Source organism: Schistocerca gregaria, chromosome 2, assembly GCF_023897955.1.
Source record: "Schistocerca gregaria isolate iqSchGreg1 chromosome 2, iqSchGreg1.2, whole genome shotgun sequence".
NCBI lineage: Eukaryota > Metazoa > Arthropoda > Insecta > Orthoptera > Acrididae > Schistocerca > Schistocerca gregaria.
Window position 1 is genome coordinate 650,501,188 of NC_064921.1, and position 17,091 is coordinate 650,518,278.

The 17,091-nt window shown below is 41.8% G+C and overlaps 1 protein-coding gene across 1 annotated transcript in view; it reads right to left on the reverse strand.

The window, feature by feature from the left end:
• Positions 1–752: 752 nt before the first annotated feature.
• The window catches only part of LOC126335919 (Down syndrome cell adhesion molecule-like protein Dscam2), a 627,039-nt gene continuing 610,700 nt past the window's right edge, over positions 753–17,091 (reverse strand). The window contains exons 7-9 of the mRNA XM_049999393.1: positions 9,868–10,043; positions 5,357–5,520; positions 753–806 (exon numbers count right to left, since the gene is read on the reverse strand). Coding sequence (XP_049855350.1) covers positions 753–806; positions 5,357–5,520; positions 9,868–10,043 — 394 coding nt within the window. The remainder of the gene's footprint in view (positions 807–5,356; positions 5,521–9,867; positions 10,044–17,091) is intronic.

Here is a 17,091-nt window from a genome sequence, read left to right on the forward strand (position 1 = left end):
GTACAATAGTATACAGACAATTAAAATACATGGCGACAGTCTGGTTTCTGTTGCAAGAAATAAAAGATCACTCCCAGCGACGGTACAGTTTCTGTTGCAACACTTCGGAAAAGATGGACAACACTTAACACTCACTTAAAACACTGCACTAAAAAGTTGGCACGAAGATGGCACATCACAGCCTATGGCAGATGGGGGGGGGGGGGGGGAGGGTGGACAGATGAGGGGGAAAAAGGGGGGAGGAGAGGAAAAAGCAAAGTGGGGGGAGGAGCCGATGGAGGGACTCATAAGGGGGGAGGGCGGACGCGAGAGGGAGTGGGAAAAGTTAAAGGAGGGGAATGCAAAAGGACTTGTGGGAGAGAAGGGAGTCAAAGAGAGTGTAGGCGGGGAAGGGGGAAAAACAGGATGGGAGGGGTGGGGAAGAGGGAGCCGGGAAAGGACAGAGGTGGGGAGGGAAAGATGACGATCAGAATTGATAGGAGGGATAAATGAAGGGAGAGAGGGAATCTTCCAGGAGGGGGGACTGACAGAAGCCATCTTGGGAAAAGAGATGAAGGGCGTAGAGGTGGAGGATAGGTAGGATACAACGGTGAAGGCGCGCCAGTGGGTGGCGATTGGAGAGGAGAGGAGCAACCAGGGGATGGAGGGGATGAAGTGTGCAGTAGGTGTAGATGACTTAGATATGTTTGAGGAAAAGGAGCAGATGGGTGGAAGGAATTAGGTCATAGAGGATCTGCGTGACTGCCTTCTTTTCAGTTCCCTTTTGTTATGGGATGTGACTGCAAAGTTGAGAGCCTATGAGCTGGCTGGGAAAACATAAGTGTATTATCATAAATCAGTACTATACTCACCAGCGTCTCACAGCTGGCAATGGGAACGCACATTTCCGACAAACGCCGATAGTGGACGCGCGGGGACCTGAAGGATCTAATGAAGTGCACCTACTGAGCCACAAATTCACCAGCACAGATTTCAAGCGCCCTCTGCCGCTACAATATGGGATGGCCGGCAGAATCTACGCTCCCCAGTGTCAGTCGCATTCTTCGACAGTCCTCACTCTTAGACAGCCTTCGGCAGTTCACTCGTGTATTAGTAGCAGGAGCCTCGTACTGCAAGAGGCTCTTTAGTCTGGGTTTTACAAACTTTATTTCTGTTTGTTCTTTTGAAAAGTTTCTTCGCAACGATTGGAGACAGTTACAAGTTAGGTAAAACATCTGTTTATTGTGTTTAAGTGTTCGCCAATCATTTCCGTTCCTGTCCACCTTCCCTACGACGACAGCTGCTGCATCACTCTGTGGCCCAGCTCTTCTTGCTGTTGTGTACGAAGTAATACACAACAATAAGGGTTCTCTTAAAAGATATGAGCAGAGACGTAAATTTGTCACGCTGGAACTGAGATTTGGCCTCAGGCAGCCAATGCAGCATTCAAGCCCCCCTTCCCCTATATCTGGCGATATCTGGCAGTGAAAAATACAGAATTGTTCGAAGAATCCTTTTAGAAAGATAAGGAATCTAGCCAAGTGTCTCCTTGCAGAGGCCAGTGTGAGAACCGTTGTTTGCCTCAGCAGCCACGCCGCAGAATAACAAACAAGTGTTGCTATTGGTTCATAGCGTTGTTTTCCAGAGAGCGTGCACTTTTTCATGCGTGTGCATGTGAAAGCTCTCTTAGTTGTCAGCATCAGAACTGTATCTTGGAGTGGGAGAAGCCTCCTGACTTCTTTCTCACATCACAACACTGCTGGCTAATAATAATGAACTCAGCAAGAGTTTGTTTAACCATGTTACTAAAATTTTACAGCATGGAACTCGTAATGTCTGCTTCTGTTGGCCGGCTAGATTCCTGCTTCGACAGGGCATTACACAGACATAAAAAAGTGTTGTATCACCTCGGTTCCGAGAGGTCTGAAACCTGTAGAGAAAATTGGAATAGAGATCAACATATACATCATTTCTGCCCTTTTCATTGCTCATGACATGCACACATTGCATGTTGTACCACCATACAGCGAGACCTTCAGAGGTGGTGGTCCTCTTGCATTGATGCATGCCTGTACTCGTCGTGGCATACTGTCCACAAGTTCATCAAGGCACTGTTGGTCCAGATTGTCTCACTCCTCAACGGTGATTCGGCGTAGATCCCTCAGAGTGGTTTGGTGGATCAGGTCGTCCATAAATAGCCCTTTTCAATCTATTCCAGGCATGTTCTATAGAATTCATGTCTGGAGAACACGCTGGCAACGCTAATCGAGCGATTTCGTTATCCAGAAGGAAGTCATTAAAGATGTGCACGGTGGGGCACGAATTGTCGTCCGTGAAGACGAGTGCCTCACCAATATTTTCACGACTGATTGGGCAACACCTATTAATTATCATTTCAGTAAAACATTTCCACTGTGTGACATTATCATTTTCTTTAACTTTCGTAATCATATGGGGTGCTTCCATTTTCTGAAGGACACCAGAATTCAGTAAACAGGACAGTCAATGATTTTACTGACTACGGTTTGCATATATGAAACGGGTATGCCAGACAGCACAATCAACACCCACAAACATTTAAATAGTGTGTTCAGCAACTTAGAAACTATGTTATTACGGTGTCAGGAAACCAGTGGCGCTGTCAACAGCATGGTGTGCAATCTACTATTCTGCGAAGGTCATGGTTTACTGATTTGAAATGCAGGAGATGATGTCCGACGTCTACGATAGGCATGCGTTTCCATCCTCTGTCGCTTCGTAGGAAAGACGTTAGAAACTTAACAAGTTATTCTTACGATTCAACATCAGAAGAAGATTAAATCACATATTATTCTTGCTTGAGTGGTATGGTCATCGGCAAGTAAGTTTGTGTAAGAGACTAAGAGAACTGATACAATAATGTCCTAGCAATATCACAACTACCCTCTATCAGAATGTACAAAAGCTTGCAAAATAATCATTCACAACTTTCAAGATTATGTATCTACATATAGGACTATTTGCTTAAGACGTAACACTTCTTTTATTTCATAACTAGTTGTAGTTTCAAACCGAACTTTTAGTCGAATGCTATTACACTACTGGCAATTAAAACTGCTACACCACGAAGATGACGTGCTAATACGCGACATTTAACGGACAGGAAGAAGATGCTGTGATATGCGGATGATTAGCTTTTCAGAGCATTCACACAAGGTTGACGCCGGTGGCGTCACCTAAATGGTGCTGACATGAGGAAAGTTTACAACCGATTTCTCATACACAAACAGCAGTTGACCGGCGTTGCCTGGTGAAACGTTGTGATGCCTCGTTTAAGGAGGAGAAATGCGTACCATCACGTTTCAGACTTTGATCAAGTTCAGGTTGCAGCCTATGGCTATTGCGGTTTATCGTATCACGACATTGCTGCTCACGTTGGCCGAGATCCAATGACTGATAGCAAAATATGGAATCGATGGGTTCAGGAGGGTAATACATAACGCCGTGCTGGATCCCAACGGCCTCGTATCACTAGCAGTCGAAATGATAGACATCTTATCCGCATGGCTGTAATGGATCATGCAGCCACGTCTCGATCCCTGAGTCAACAAATGGGGACGTTTGCAAGACAACAACCATCTGCACGAACAGTTGGACGACGTTTGCAGCAGCATGGACTATCAGCTCGGAGACCATGGCAGCGGCTACCGTTGACGCTGCGTCACAGACAAGAGCGCCTGAGATGGTGTACTCAACAACGAACCTGGGTGCATGTTATTTTTTCGGATGAATCCAGGTTCTGTTTACAGCGTCGTAATGGTCGCATCCGTGTTTGGCGACATCGCGGTGAACGCACGTTGGAAGAGTGTATTCGTCATCGCCATTCTGGTGTATCACCCTGCGTGTTCTTATGGGGTGCCATTGGTTACACGTCTCGGTCACCTATTGTTCGCATTGACGGCACTTTGAACAGTGGACTTTATATTTCAGCAGGATAATGCACGACCGCATGTGGCAGGTCGAGTATGGGCCTGCACATTCACCAGATCTCTCACCAATTGAAAACGTCTGGTCAATGGTGGCCGAGCAACTGGCTCATCACAGTACGCCAGTCACTACTCTTGACGAAGTGTGGTATCGTGTTGAGCCTGCATGGGCGGCTGTACCTGTACACGCCATCCAAGCTCTGTTTGACTCAATACCTAGGCGTATCAAGGCCGTTATTATGGCCAGATGTGGTTGTTCTGGGTACTGATTTCTCAGGATCTATGCATTCAAATTGCGTGAAAATGGATCACATGTCAGTTCTAGTATAATATATTTGTCCAATGAATACCCGTTTATCATCTGCATTTCTACTTGGTGTAGCAATTTTAATGGTCAGTAGTGTACATAAAGTGTTGTGTACGACTGCATACACAATGGCAAGGTGAGGTGGGCTACATAGTGGTACGGTTACTATCGCTGCAGGAAAACTGTTAACACAGTGAACAAAAGAGTTACCTAACTTATATTTCTCCAAGTGTACGAAGACTAGTTACAAATAACACAGCAAGAATCAGCTCCAGCTATCATGATGTCAGCTAGGATGGAACTCTCTGAACAGAAGCACGGACTATGGTGGCGAAGTGATGATGCTCCAAGTGCAAGTCGATTGTGTATCTGCCACCAGCCATCCTTTTCGTGGTGGCAGATGGCACTCATAGGCCAGACCTCCTGGAGCTATGGTTCAGTGGGCACGCATCATTGGGCCCAACAGATCCCATGTGACTCTTGTCGGCTTCTTACGGAAGTTCTGTTATAAACTGTAGAGCGTCAGTGGGTTGGTATCAACATATAATACCACATGGAGGCTCAGAAATTATTGTTGAAAACTGAAAAAATTGCCGACTTCTAGCTTAGGAGAACTTATAAAATGTGGACCTAGTTATGGCTGAAGCAAGTAATTAGCCGAAAGGTTTGATACGACAGAGTCTCGCATGAGGGCCCCACTATGCGGTGTTTCCACACTTCTCGGATATTTTTGCACACTGTTTACACTCTAACATTAACAAGCAATATATCACTGTACTTACCATTTGAGGAGCTCTCGAAAACCGATAGAAGGAGTACATTGTCCTATGTAAAAAAAAAGAACATACAACTAAGTTACATGCCACTCGGGATAGCATAATTTGCCAAAAACTTGTTTTATTTATCTTGAACCATTGAAGAAATAAAAGGAGTTTTATATCTTACCTGACTCACCATACTGTGCCTTGGTCAGCTGTTATTTGCTCTTTACATACTAAGGAAATGTAAATGGGTTGGAATCGTGAGATACGCTAACAATATATTGTGATACCATTTGCTTAGTGGAAAGAATAAAGAATACCCAATGGTCAGTTAGGCTGCCTACCTCTGAGGCGAGCAGGCGCACCCTGCTGGAGGGGGTGAGCAGCTGTGCATCCTTGAGCCAGACAACCGACTGCTTGGGATGGCCATCTGTCGTGCAATTGAACACCGCCGTCTTCCCCACGTCCACCACCTGTACCTGCGGGCTCATGTAGGCCGACAGCTGCTCTGCCAACAAGCACACCAAGATCCTGAACCACACGCCAAGCGACAAAGAAACAAGTGTTTCTATCCCAATTGTGATATCTACTGCATTCTACATGACCATAGATCCAATATTGTGTGTTGCAATCTCTATTCACTTGAGAACCAGGAATAATGACAATAATTTTATTTGTCGTGAGAATAACTACGATATAGCGTTATATTTCAAAGCATGACAAGTAACAAGTACAACTAACTTGAAATAGCGATGTTTTCATTTTCGAGAAATAATTTTTGTCCAGTTTGAAGTTCATTTATTTTTCTAAAAGATACTGCCGCTGATAGTTGAAGGCTGTGATAAGTTCACACGCACTGAGACATTCCAAGCATGTAACACAATAGCGCTAGTTCTTTTTGAGGCACAATAATAAAGTGTTCAGATTTTCACTGTCCTCAAAAGTGACGTAACAGAATTTTTCTGTACAGATATACATACAGTTCAAGTACTGACACACTGTTTATCGAAATGATTCCTATGAGTTAACCGCATCCATCATGCTGCCATATTCAATTACAGTTCTGAGAAAGAAGTTCCTATGGAGTCAAATGCACATCGCAAGAGAAGCTCTATTAAGACTTAATGGCGATAGTTCACTATTGTTAGTCGCTCATTTAGTCTTCTTCAACACTTTTACGTTGCAGAGATATATTACTTTATGATGCATTTCGTTTCAACAATTGAGACGACGATTCAATTTGCTTTATGCCTCTCAAGAAGTCCGAAAGCGGGTCGCCTCGTTGAATCAAGAAATGAAAGCTGGCTTTATTTTTATAAAGTTCCCTCTGATGTCCAGCTTAAACATATCACCTGTGACACATCTCCAGAGGAGTAAGTTACGTATTTAGTTTTCCGGTATTTTTTTAGTAGTATATATTGCTCAAATTTCGTGCATGTTTTTGTATTTAAAAGATTTATTCTCATATTTATAAGTGTATATTGAGGCAGTCAATTGGGCAATAGTTGCCTGTTTGTTTATTTTGAAAAAAGTGACCGTTCGGTTCAGCCTAGTCTAGTTAGCCACTTAGTCTCGCTTCAGATGTCGCCTGTGACACTTCTCAAGGGTAGCAAGCTACTTATTTATTTTTCTCCTGTGTAAAAGCTGACAATAAATCCGTATTTATGGCATAACTACGAGGTGCAGGGGAGAGGTATATCTTGTTCAGTCTCATTTATCTATGTTTGTTGGCATTGTAACTTTTGTACGACAGTTGTCAGTATTTCTCTCCTGTAAATGAACTTGACTGAACAAGATACATCTCTCCACTACACCTCGTAATTATGGCATAAATACTGCCATAAATACGGATTTAGTTTCAGTTCTACACACACATACACACACACACACACACACACACACACACACACACACACACACACACACACACACACACATATATATATATATATATATATATATATATATATATATGTGGCCCGATCACTATCAATGGCCCACCCTATATATAAGCATCAAACGAAAAGACAACAAAGAACGAAACTCATCTAGCTTGAAGTTTATGTAACATCTCCTTTATGCTATACTATTTACATTTACATGGACTGCTTTATTAAAATAATTTGCACGTTAATAAAGTAATCTTGTTATAAAATAGGTGCAACATAATTTAAACTGAATTTTTTTAGAGACATAACATGAAAATTTACTTAATTGCTTTGGGCTTTTAAAAATGGACATCACCTGGAATTTACTAATAAACACTCACAAATTAAGTTATTTACTATTTCACGCAATTTTTGAAACTTCGCTCATGCTTTTGTTTGATTTCATACTGAGTATTGAAAGTCAAGCAGCAATAGATGCACTGAAAAATGAAAATAATCTTTATCTGCTACAATTGTCTTATGAATTACCAACGCTTTTCGCGATATACATGCGCTAGGCGTAATATATGAATTACACAATTGATCGGTAGCGCTCGTGAGATGCAGACGCGTTGAAGTGTGTGTTTCAGTAGAATAGGGATGAAATTGCACTGATCTCGAGATTATGGTCAGTTTAATCATTCGCGCCGTGTTTGCAATATACATGAAATTTCATTGTAAATACTCGTAAATTCGTTATGATCTGTAGCATGAGGGATTTGTTCTAAATCAAACTGTAACTTCAAATTTTTGGTGGAAGGAGAATTTTAATTGAAACGTGTGACGGTACTTCTCATAAATGGACATATGAAGAAAGGGAAAGGAAGTTTTTGTTATGAGACGTGTGAATTATAAATTATTTCAAGACTGTGTACGTGTTCGCAATGTATGAAAAATATTAAAGAACGTAAGTTATTATTATCAAAACATAAATATCGATGTAATTAACAAAACACAGTTTTTTGGTGTAATCTCTGTGTAACATAGACCAAGAATATCAGAGACAATGCTTTGATTGAGCTATCTCTCCTGTTTTCGTTTCGTCTAGCGGTAGGCCGCCATTGTAGTGCTATCTGATAATTAACGTAAGTTTTGTCTGTATTTTTGAAAAATATTTAATAGAAATATTTATTAAAAGTGTTATTATTGTCTTAGTTGTCACCTATCTTGATTACAGCCATTAACTATAATTAACAAAATTTTTACAGAACTTCGTAGTGCCGGGAGTTCATCTCCCCTAGCAGGATTTAGTCGGCCATTACGCTGAGTGTATTATTCAATTAAAACATCGTGTCATAATATTAAATGTAAATGAGAGAGACTTCTCAATTTTGATCTTTCATTAATTTCGAAGTTAAAATTAATTTCAGTTACCAAAATTCACAGCTTTGAATGGATTCAGTATGTTTCATTTTGGCCGCCTAACGGCAGGCGAGATTCTCTCCAGTTTTGCCTTGCAAATAATGAACAAGAAATATTGAAAATCATTACATTTCGCAACATCTCAGTAATCTTTATATAATTTGGCACATAAATAACCAGTAGCCCCTGAGACCCATATTAATAATTACAGTTTGCGTAAGAATACGCATATTTTCTTTTCTAAATAGCAGCGCCCACGCAAACTATTTATTAGAAAACGGTGAGTCGCGCGTTGTGTTTAAAAAATATTATATCGTACGTACTTCGGGCAGCCAATGTCCGTTCGGATGTTATCGCGGTATAAGTTAATTAAAAGTCTCATGCCAACCCACAATATTTGAAGCCACGCCAACCAAAATCATAAAATATAATTATAAAAACAAAAATATATAATTATCCCATGATAATGTGCCCCCACTCCCACACACATACATATACACTTATACCATTTCTTATACCTTTTCTTGATCCGTAGTTAATTGTTGTTAGTTAAAACCTTCGTTATCCGCATCACAATGCGCTACTGTAAGAACACATAATCTTCAAATCTAAGAATTGACAAAATCTACTAGTTGTGATTGGCCAACTGGAGTAACGGATTTGGAGGTTGTACTGTCTGCCATCGGGTTTCCCTAAATGGCAGGCAGCACCGCAAACAGCCACGCTATGAAGGAAACAAACCAACAGCCAAACAGGCGAAGACATCAACTAAACACGCCGAAGATTCCAGTCGATTAATAAGAACTTTTCCTTGTAGAGGTCGCCGCGACATATCCGGCCACGGATTGGTACGCCGGGTTTCTATTGGCTCCAGCTCACTAATAGGCCCGGCCGGTCGAAGGCAGATCAGTCTTCGTCCGCTGCTAATGGCAACCGCTATAGCAGAGTCTCCGAGAAGGTATCACCGAAGCCGCTGTACTGCAACGCCGATCGAAGTACCAGCCGACAGAGAGGAACTACATCTCCGGCTAGATCGACGGACGTCTATATCTATTGTACATCCAGCTATTGTATTGTAGAAGAAGTTACGTTCAATAAACTGTTGGACAGTACAACAGAGATAAAGAGTAATGTTACACTGACCCTAATATCTTAGTGGGAGTGTTGCAGCCTTATAATTATAAGTAGAAATATAGTCTTTTTCCACTTTCCAAGTTATTAGCTAACATATTAGTGTTTGAGCGAGCCAATAGACACTTTGTAACATCTTATTTAAAAGACCAACTGAATATATTTAGTTCAGATCCGTGTAATACAGTGCTTCATGGTGTAATCATTTCATTTTCCGTCAGTGTAAAATGGCGAGCTGTCACAGTGGCTTTAAACAGGTGGGCCTAATATAGTCAAATTCATTACGTTTCATTGTGTACTGTGCTGTTGCTTTTATTCCGTGTATTTATCGATTTATGAGCTTCCAGTTGATTGGACAGCATATTGGTTATAAAAATGTACGACAGAGGTAGTGAAAAGGCTGTGGTTATGTGCTGCGCGCACGGCGTACTCACTGGTGACGAGCAGCGAGGTGGAGGCTCGCTCGCTGCCCACGCTGTTGTTGACGACGCAGGTGTAGCGGCCAGAGTCCTCCAGCTGGGCGCTGCGCAGGTACAGGCTGCCTCCCACCTGGATCACGCGCTCGTCTGTCGCCACAGCAACGCTTTGCCCGCCGCGGCCCCGGTACCACCTGTAGGCAATGTACCCGTTACCACGCGGGCTGTGAGCGTCTAGAAGAGAGAATAAAGATCGACCATCACTTGCATCCTTGGCGCACTGACTACTGTTAATCCGGTCCTGTGACAGACCCGACGTTTGCGCTTAGAGATTGTAACAAACCATGATCAGGGGAAACTGATCTAATGAACCGTACGATACCAGATATATACCACATAACATATGAGGTACAGCTAATTTTCAAGTTACAACATTACTTTTAGGTAGGTTTATGTAGTTCGATAACCGAAGATAAAGTCACAAGAAGATAGCCATCCTATTAATTACACTTCTGGTCATTAAAATTGCTACACCAAGAAGAAATGCAGATGATAAACGGGTATTCATTGGACAAATATATTATACTAGAACTGACATGTGATTACATTTTCACGCAGTTTGGATGCATAGATCCTGAGAAATCAGTACCCAGAACAACCACCTCTGGCCGTAATAACGCCCTTGATACACCTGGGCATTGAGGCAAACAGAGCTGGGATGGCGTGTACAGGTACAGCTGCCCATGCAGCTTCAACATGATACCACAGTTCATCGAGAGTAGTGACTGGCGTACTGTGACGAGCCAGTTGCTCGGCCACCATTGACCAGTCGTTTTCAGTTAGTGAGAGACCTTGAGAATGTGCTGCTCATGACAGCAGTCGAACATTATCTGTATCCAGAAAGGCCCGTACAGGACCTGCAACATTCGGTCGTGCATTATCCTGCTGAAATGTAGGGTTTCGCAGGAACTGAATGAAGGGTAGAGCCACGGGTCGTAACACATCTGAAATGTAACGTCCACTGTTCAAAGTGCCGTCAATGCGAACAGAAGGTGACCGAGACGTGTAACCAATGGCACCCAATACCATCATGCCGAATAATACTCCAGTATGGCGATGACGAATACACGCTTCCATGTGCGTTCACGCGATGCCGCCAAACACGGATGAGACCATCATGATGCTGTAAACAGAACATGGATTCATCCGAAAAAATAACGTGCACCCAGGTTCGTTGTTGAGTACACCATCTCAGGCGCTTCTGTCTGTGACGCAGCGTCAAGGGTAGCCGAAGCCATGGTCTCCGACCTGATAGTCCATGCTGCTGCAAACGTCATCGAACTGTTCGTGCAGATGGTTGTTGTCTTGCAAACGTCCCCATTTGTTGACTCAGGGATCGAGACGTGGCTACATGATTCCTTACAGCCATGCGGATAAGATGCCTGTCATTTCGACTGCTAGTGATACGAGGCCGTTGGGATCCAGCACGGCGTTTCGTATTACTCTCCTGAACCCACCGGTTCCATATTCTGCTAACAGTCATTGGATCTCGACCAACGCGAGCAGAAATGTCGCGATACGATAAACTTCAATCGCGATAGGCTACAATCCGACCGTTATCAAAGTCGGAAACGTGATGATACGCATTTCTCCTTCTTACACGAGGCAACACGACAACGTTTCACCAGGCAACGCCGTCGACAGCTGTTTGTGTATGAGAAATCGGTTGGAATCTTTCCTCGTGTCAGCACGTTGTAGGTGTCGCCACTGGCGCCAACCTTGTGCGAATGCTCTGAAAAGCTAATCATTTGCATATCACAGCATCATCTTCCTGTTGGTTAAATTTCGCGTCTGTAACACTTTATCTTCGTGGTGTAGCAATTTTAATGGCCAGTAGTGTATATATTAAAATAGCCCAAAAACCACATTTTAAAGTACGTAACCACATTAAAACATGTGATTTAATTTCAATTTAACGATTTTTTTTTCAAAGCGACAAGGTTTACTTGTAAATTTCCAGATCTGTTCCGTACTGTACGCAGTAATATTTGATTATTCACTGGTTAACATTTGGTAATCTAGTTGAAAAAATGTCGCATGCATAAAAATTGCAATTTAGTTAAACATAAACATCTTTTGTGAGTTAAACATTTTGAACATTTATGTTTTGGGTATTATTTAAACTTTTTACCTTCGTAAATATGGTTTACAGACCTTTTGAGAACCTATAACGCACTTTGTTCATTTAGTTCACCGCTTGTAAGTACCGGATATTAAATGCGTAAATTAATTTGATACTATTGTTCCAGTATGTTCTATAAGAATGAAGTTTATTATAAATACCACCTCTGTGCGCCGAAGGTAGCTCAGTCGTACTCCGCATTTATAAGAGTAACAACGTACGGTATATTGTGTAGTGGTTATTTGCTCTTTATTATGGAGTAGTTTTTGTACTGGGAAGCTTTTGAAGTGCTCTGGATGAAACGTGGCCTGAAATGGCCGTGATAAGGAATGTTGTGGTGACAGCATTTCATCTATGTGTCTAAGTAAGTATTGAAAATGACCAATTGCTAGTTTTCACATTTGCTGTAGAAACAACACAAGTACCTCAAGAATCACCCTGACAATAACAAATTCCGCTAACGAATTAAAAATGCTGAGTATTTTATTTTCTACATTGAGCCGGTATTCTTCACCGTATCTATTCGTGAAAAAAACTCTTGGTTGCTGGACTAAGGAAGAGCATGAGCGTCAATGAGTTGCCTCGCTTGATTTAAATAGCTGGTAAGAGTCCCATTTCAAGGTGCATGCCCCTTACGTCACTAGTAATTTTGTAGAGGTACGAGAGTTCATTTCGTTCAGTCTATTCATTGCATGTTACGATACATTATCGCTAAATTTATATTGTAATTTTCTTTTGGAATGAATACAGCAGTTGTATCAAGACGCTTGTCTGCGTGTTTATAGCATGTCCAGATTAGCTATTAATACTGCTTTTCCGATCTCACTGTAAAATTATAATGTCTAAAAACATTATTTCGTACAAAAATAATTAAACTGTAAATCAACGACATAAAAACAGTTGCTGTCACTCATTAAAATGTGCAAATGGTGAGCGTATATTTCGTTAAGTTCGGTATAGTTCAGGTCTGCAGTAAACCTTTTCAGTCGTGCAGTTTGGTTCAGTGGCCCAAAGTAAAACTTTGTAATTGAAAGTAAGTAAATTAATGTTGGTTGTATAAAAACGCAAGAAAGTAATTTACAGAATGACAAAAAAATCAAAAATTCTATTTTTAGAACAATACGAAGTCGTGACGAATTTGGTACGATGATCACAACTTCATCTCGCCTGGCTTCGATGAAAATTACATGGAGACCAACAATACAAAAGTTGCGTAATAATATTTGTGCGTGCTTTTGGTAAATATTTATTAATTTTTTATATACCAGTTATTTTGAGCAATATGAAATTAGAACAGAATCTTAAACGAGTAGACGAGAACATTGGCCAATGCCCTTCTCTCATTGGCGACACCGGTTCCCGTCATATCACTGAAGTTTGCCGTTGGGCTTGGCTAGCAGTTGGATGGGTGAACGTCTGGGTCATCTGAGCGCCGTTGGCAAGCGGGGTGCGCTCAACCCTTATGGAGCCAACTGAGGAAATTCATTGACAAGTAGCTGCTGCGGTCGTGAAAACTGACAACAGTTGGGAGAGAGGTGTGCTGAGCACATTCCGCCTTCATATCCGCACTTCATTTATGCGTATCGGCTGAGCATGACACGGTGGTCGATCAGTACTGGTGGGCCGTCGAAGGTCTGTTCGGACGAAGGTGAGAACACCAGTGAGATTACAGTTTCAAATTAGCTTGAGCGATAATCGCCACTATCCCACTATTTTCGAGGACAGGCTATCCTGTTATCGTATCTCCTCTGCCACTAATAGATGCAACGCCGTTGTCTCCGACATCAAGTTTATTGATAAGACGACTGGACAAAACATTAATCACCCTCCAAAAAGATCACAATGGCCGCTTTGTAGCATTATAGATGGGGGTCGCTATATGGTCCTCAGTAAGAGATAGCAGTGAAGCGGCGTGTATGTCCCAGTCGGCTGTATGGTATCAGCGCACTAAGACATGTGGATGCGCAAACTTGACAGAATGGCAGGGAATGGTATGGTGTAGCGAAGTGCTCATAATAACATTGTGAATAAAGCTGCCGATTTGGTGGTGTATCTAAAAGGACTAACCACCGTGTCTACATAACCGCTCATAGTTAAGTAACACTACGAAAGAAAAGTAGTCGTAAAAAGACCCTAAAAGAAAGGGCAGAAGGCGAGTGTCACATCTTGTTATAGACTATCTGTTCTAAATCATGCAAGACTTTCTGGTCTCAGTGAATGTAGGTCTATGTATTGCGGAAGGAACTGCATGACGCCGGCCGGGGTGGCGGAGTGGTTCTAGGCGCTACAGTCTGGAACCGCGCGACCGCTACGGTCGCAGGTTCAAATCCTGCCTCGGGCATGGACGTGTGTGATGCTCTTAGGTTAGGTAGGATTGAGTAGTTCTAAATTCTAAGGGACTGATGACCTTAGAAGGTAAGTCTCATAGTACTCAGACCCATTTGAACCTTTTTTTTTTTTTTTTGAACTGCATGATATAGTCATTTGGACTCGTGAAAGCCCATTGTTCACAGCAGAATATAAAGCTTCATATGTTCAATGGGTCAAACAAAACGCAAATTGGACAGTAGCTGGCAGGATGCGTACAGTGTGGCATGACGAGTCAGTACTACGGCTCTTTTCAAATGCTGCAAGGCGTGGAATTCACCAATGGTCCAAGAAAGCATTTAATCCTCAATGTGTGTAAGTTGTAGATCACGTTGCACGTGGTTCTATGATGATTTTGGAGTGGTTTTTGTACCATGACTTGGTACCATTAATTCGAGTTACCGTGGACTAGATATTTATTTCAGTACTCTTGGTGACAAAGTGTTGCTCTATTTGCCACATTTTCATGACGTGTCTGCTTTGGACTATTCCGCCTTCTAGGGTAACAACACCCATCTTCACAGGGCTGCACTTCCTGGATTGACGAATACTCAGGCACCGTATTGCACTTCGATATCCCATCTAAATTACTTTATGTCGGTCCCAAAGAAACATTTTGGAATAGCCAGCGAAAATTAATTGAGTAGTCCACAAACAAAGCATCCAAATTTTACTCTTACTCTAACTTTCGCTGCTCCTTTTATTTTAGACAAAAATCACTTTTAAACACATGAATTCCAGAACTGTTCATTTAAATCAGGATACTCGGTTTCAGTAACACAGGTGAGGACCCTGCTTATGTTAGTGATCAGCATTGAAGTTATGGTTTGGAACACAAATTGAAGTTTTATGTGATTATTATTGAAACAAGACAGGAATTAACTGGTCCATGCCAATATACATTACGCAACTGAATGTATGAAGTCTGTGAAGCAGTGGCGAAGATTAGTGGCAGGCGAAATGGCGGCTTTCAGTACTTACGACTCTTGATGTGCGAATGCTGCATAAAATCTCTTCTTGGGGTCGGATTTTCAACATATTACAGCCATTCCATTATTCCATGAATACCAAATAATAGCCAGATCCACATCCTAGGCAAAAATTTAATTTTTTAGAATTAGTTGTTTTTATTTAATTTTTCGAGTATAAATATTAACTTATTTACTAATGCAGATTCCAATTGCCTCTCTTAGCACCGTCGACGTGTACCGTGCTAAGGCTAACCACACACTGCGTGCCGTTCACGCAAAGGAGCAGCTCAGTTCGCCGCCGAAACCACCTTTTATATCGAGCCATGCCGCTTCCGTTGCGGAGGGACTTCCCTACAGCGTTTACATGTTACAAACAGAAGTGCCCTAAGCATGAATCAGCTTTTAACAAACATCCTTTTTCCGTAAACATATTCATATTATAATAATTTAAAATGTCAACATATTATTTTGCGTGTTTCATATATACATTACGAAACTCTATTTTTTTTGCCATACATCAAGGAGTTCAAACAACACGGACTGCACACTTCATAAATTGCAGATACACAGTAACTTAAAAAAAAACCTTCGCCTAATCGATATAAGTGTTACAATTTGCTCACTGCACCGTACCGTTTGAGAGCTCCGGCGTAGCTGTGAGGAGAAGCCATTTGTCAGCTGCAGCTCTGAAATCGAGACCTGTGATTTTCCTTATAGGGAGTCAGGGTCTGGCACACCCTTTTATTTTATTCATAACCCAAACAGCATATACTCTTCAGAACAGTGTCGATACACGATGGTCAGAAACAGTCTATAAATTTGTAAAGATTTTTCAGAGGAGATCGTGCTGACAAATTTTTGTTAACAAAAAAACTCGGTAGGTTTCTCCGTTTCCGAGTTATTTAGCATTGAAGTTAGTCAATCAGGTTGTCGCCCCTCTCAAATTCAAGCAGCCTGCCAAAGGCGGTGTCACCAAACGTATTCTTCGTTTGGTTTCCTCAGACCGAACAAGTTTAGCTTTTGCTCACCTAGCTTAAATTTATCACTTCCGAAAAAGGTACAGTGCAACTGCTAATGAACGTTTGAACAAGAGATAACTCACGGAGCCACAGATATCGGTGCATTAACGCTTTTTAGCGCGCGTAAATGATTGAGTTTGCGTGCGCAACGACCTGATTGGTTAACTTAAATATTGCATAACTCGGAAAAGGCGCAACGTATCGAATTTTTTTTCTTAACAGTTATTCCTCTGCACAACCTTCCCTGGCACATAATTACAAGTTTTTCAGACCACAATGTGTGTCTCGATGCTTTGGAAAAGCCAAACTTGCCTGCATATCTATTGCTTCTTTGGTGTGACGCTCACAATGATAGCTCGCTGTAGTAACTCACTACACGTGAAAACAAGTATCTCGGCTTGATTCCCTGTCTTGCAATTCGTTTTCTCGATTCATATTTAGTCAGCACTGAGTGTATGCACGCAGGGTATTCCATCTTCATAACTGTATTACTCACCTATTTATACTTTAGTTTTTGTATGTGTATTTTGTGACGAAGGATTTGTACAATTAAGAAACGTCCCGGATAGAATGTCCATAGTTTACAAATTATTACTAAGGTAACAGCAGGTCGAGTGCACCGACTGGAATACGAATACAGCGGCTCCATTCATTGAGTGAAGGTGTATTACCTCGAAAGCAATACATCGTACAGGCTGTATTA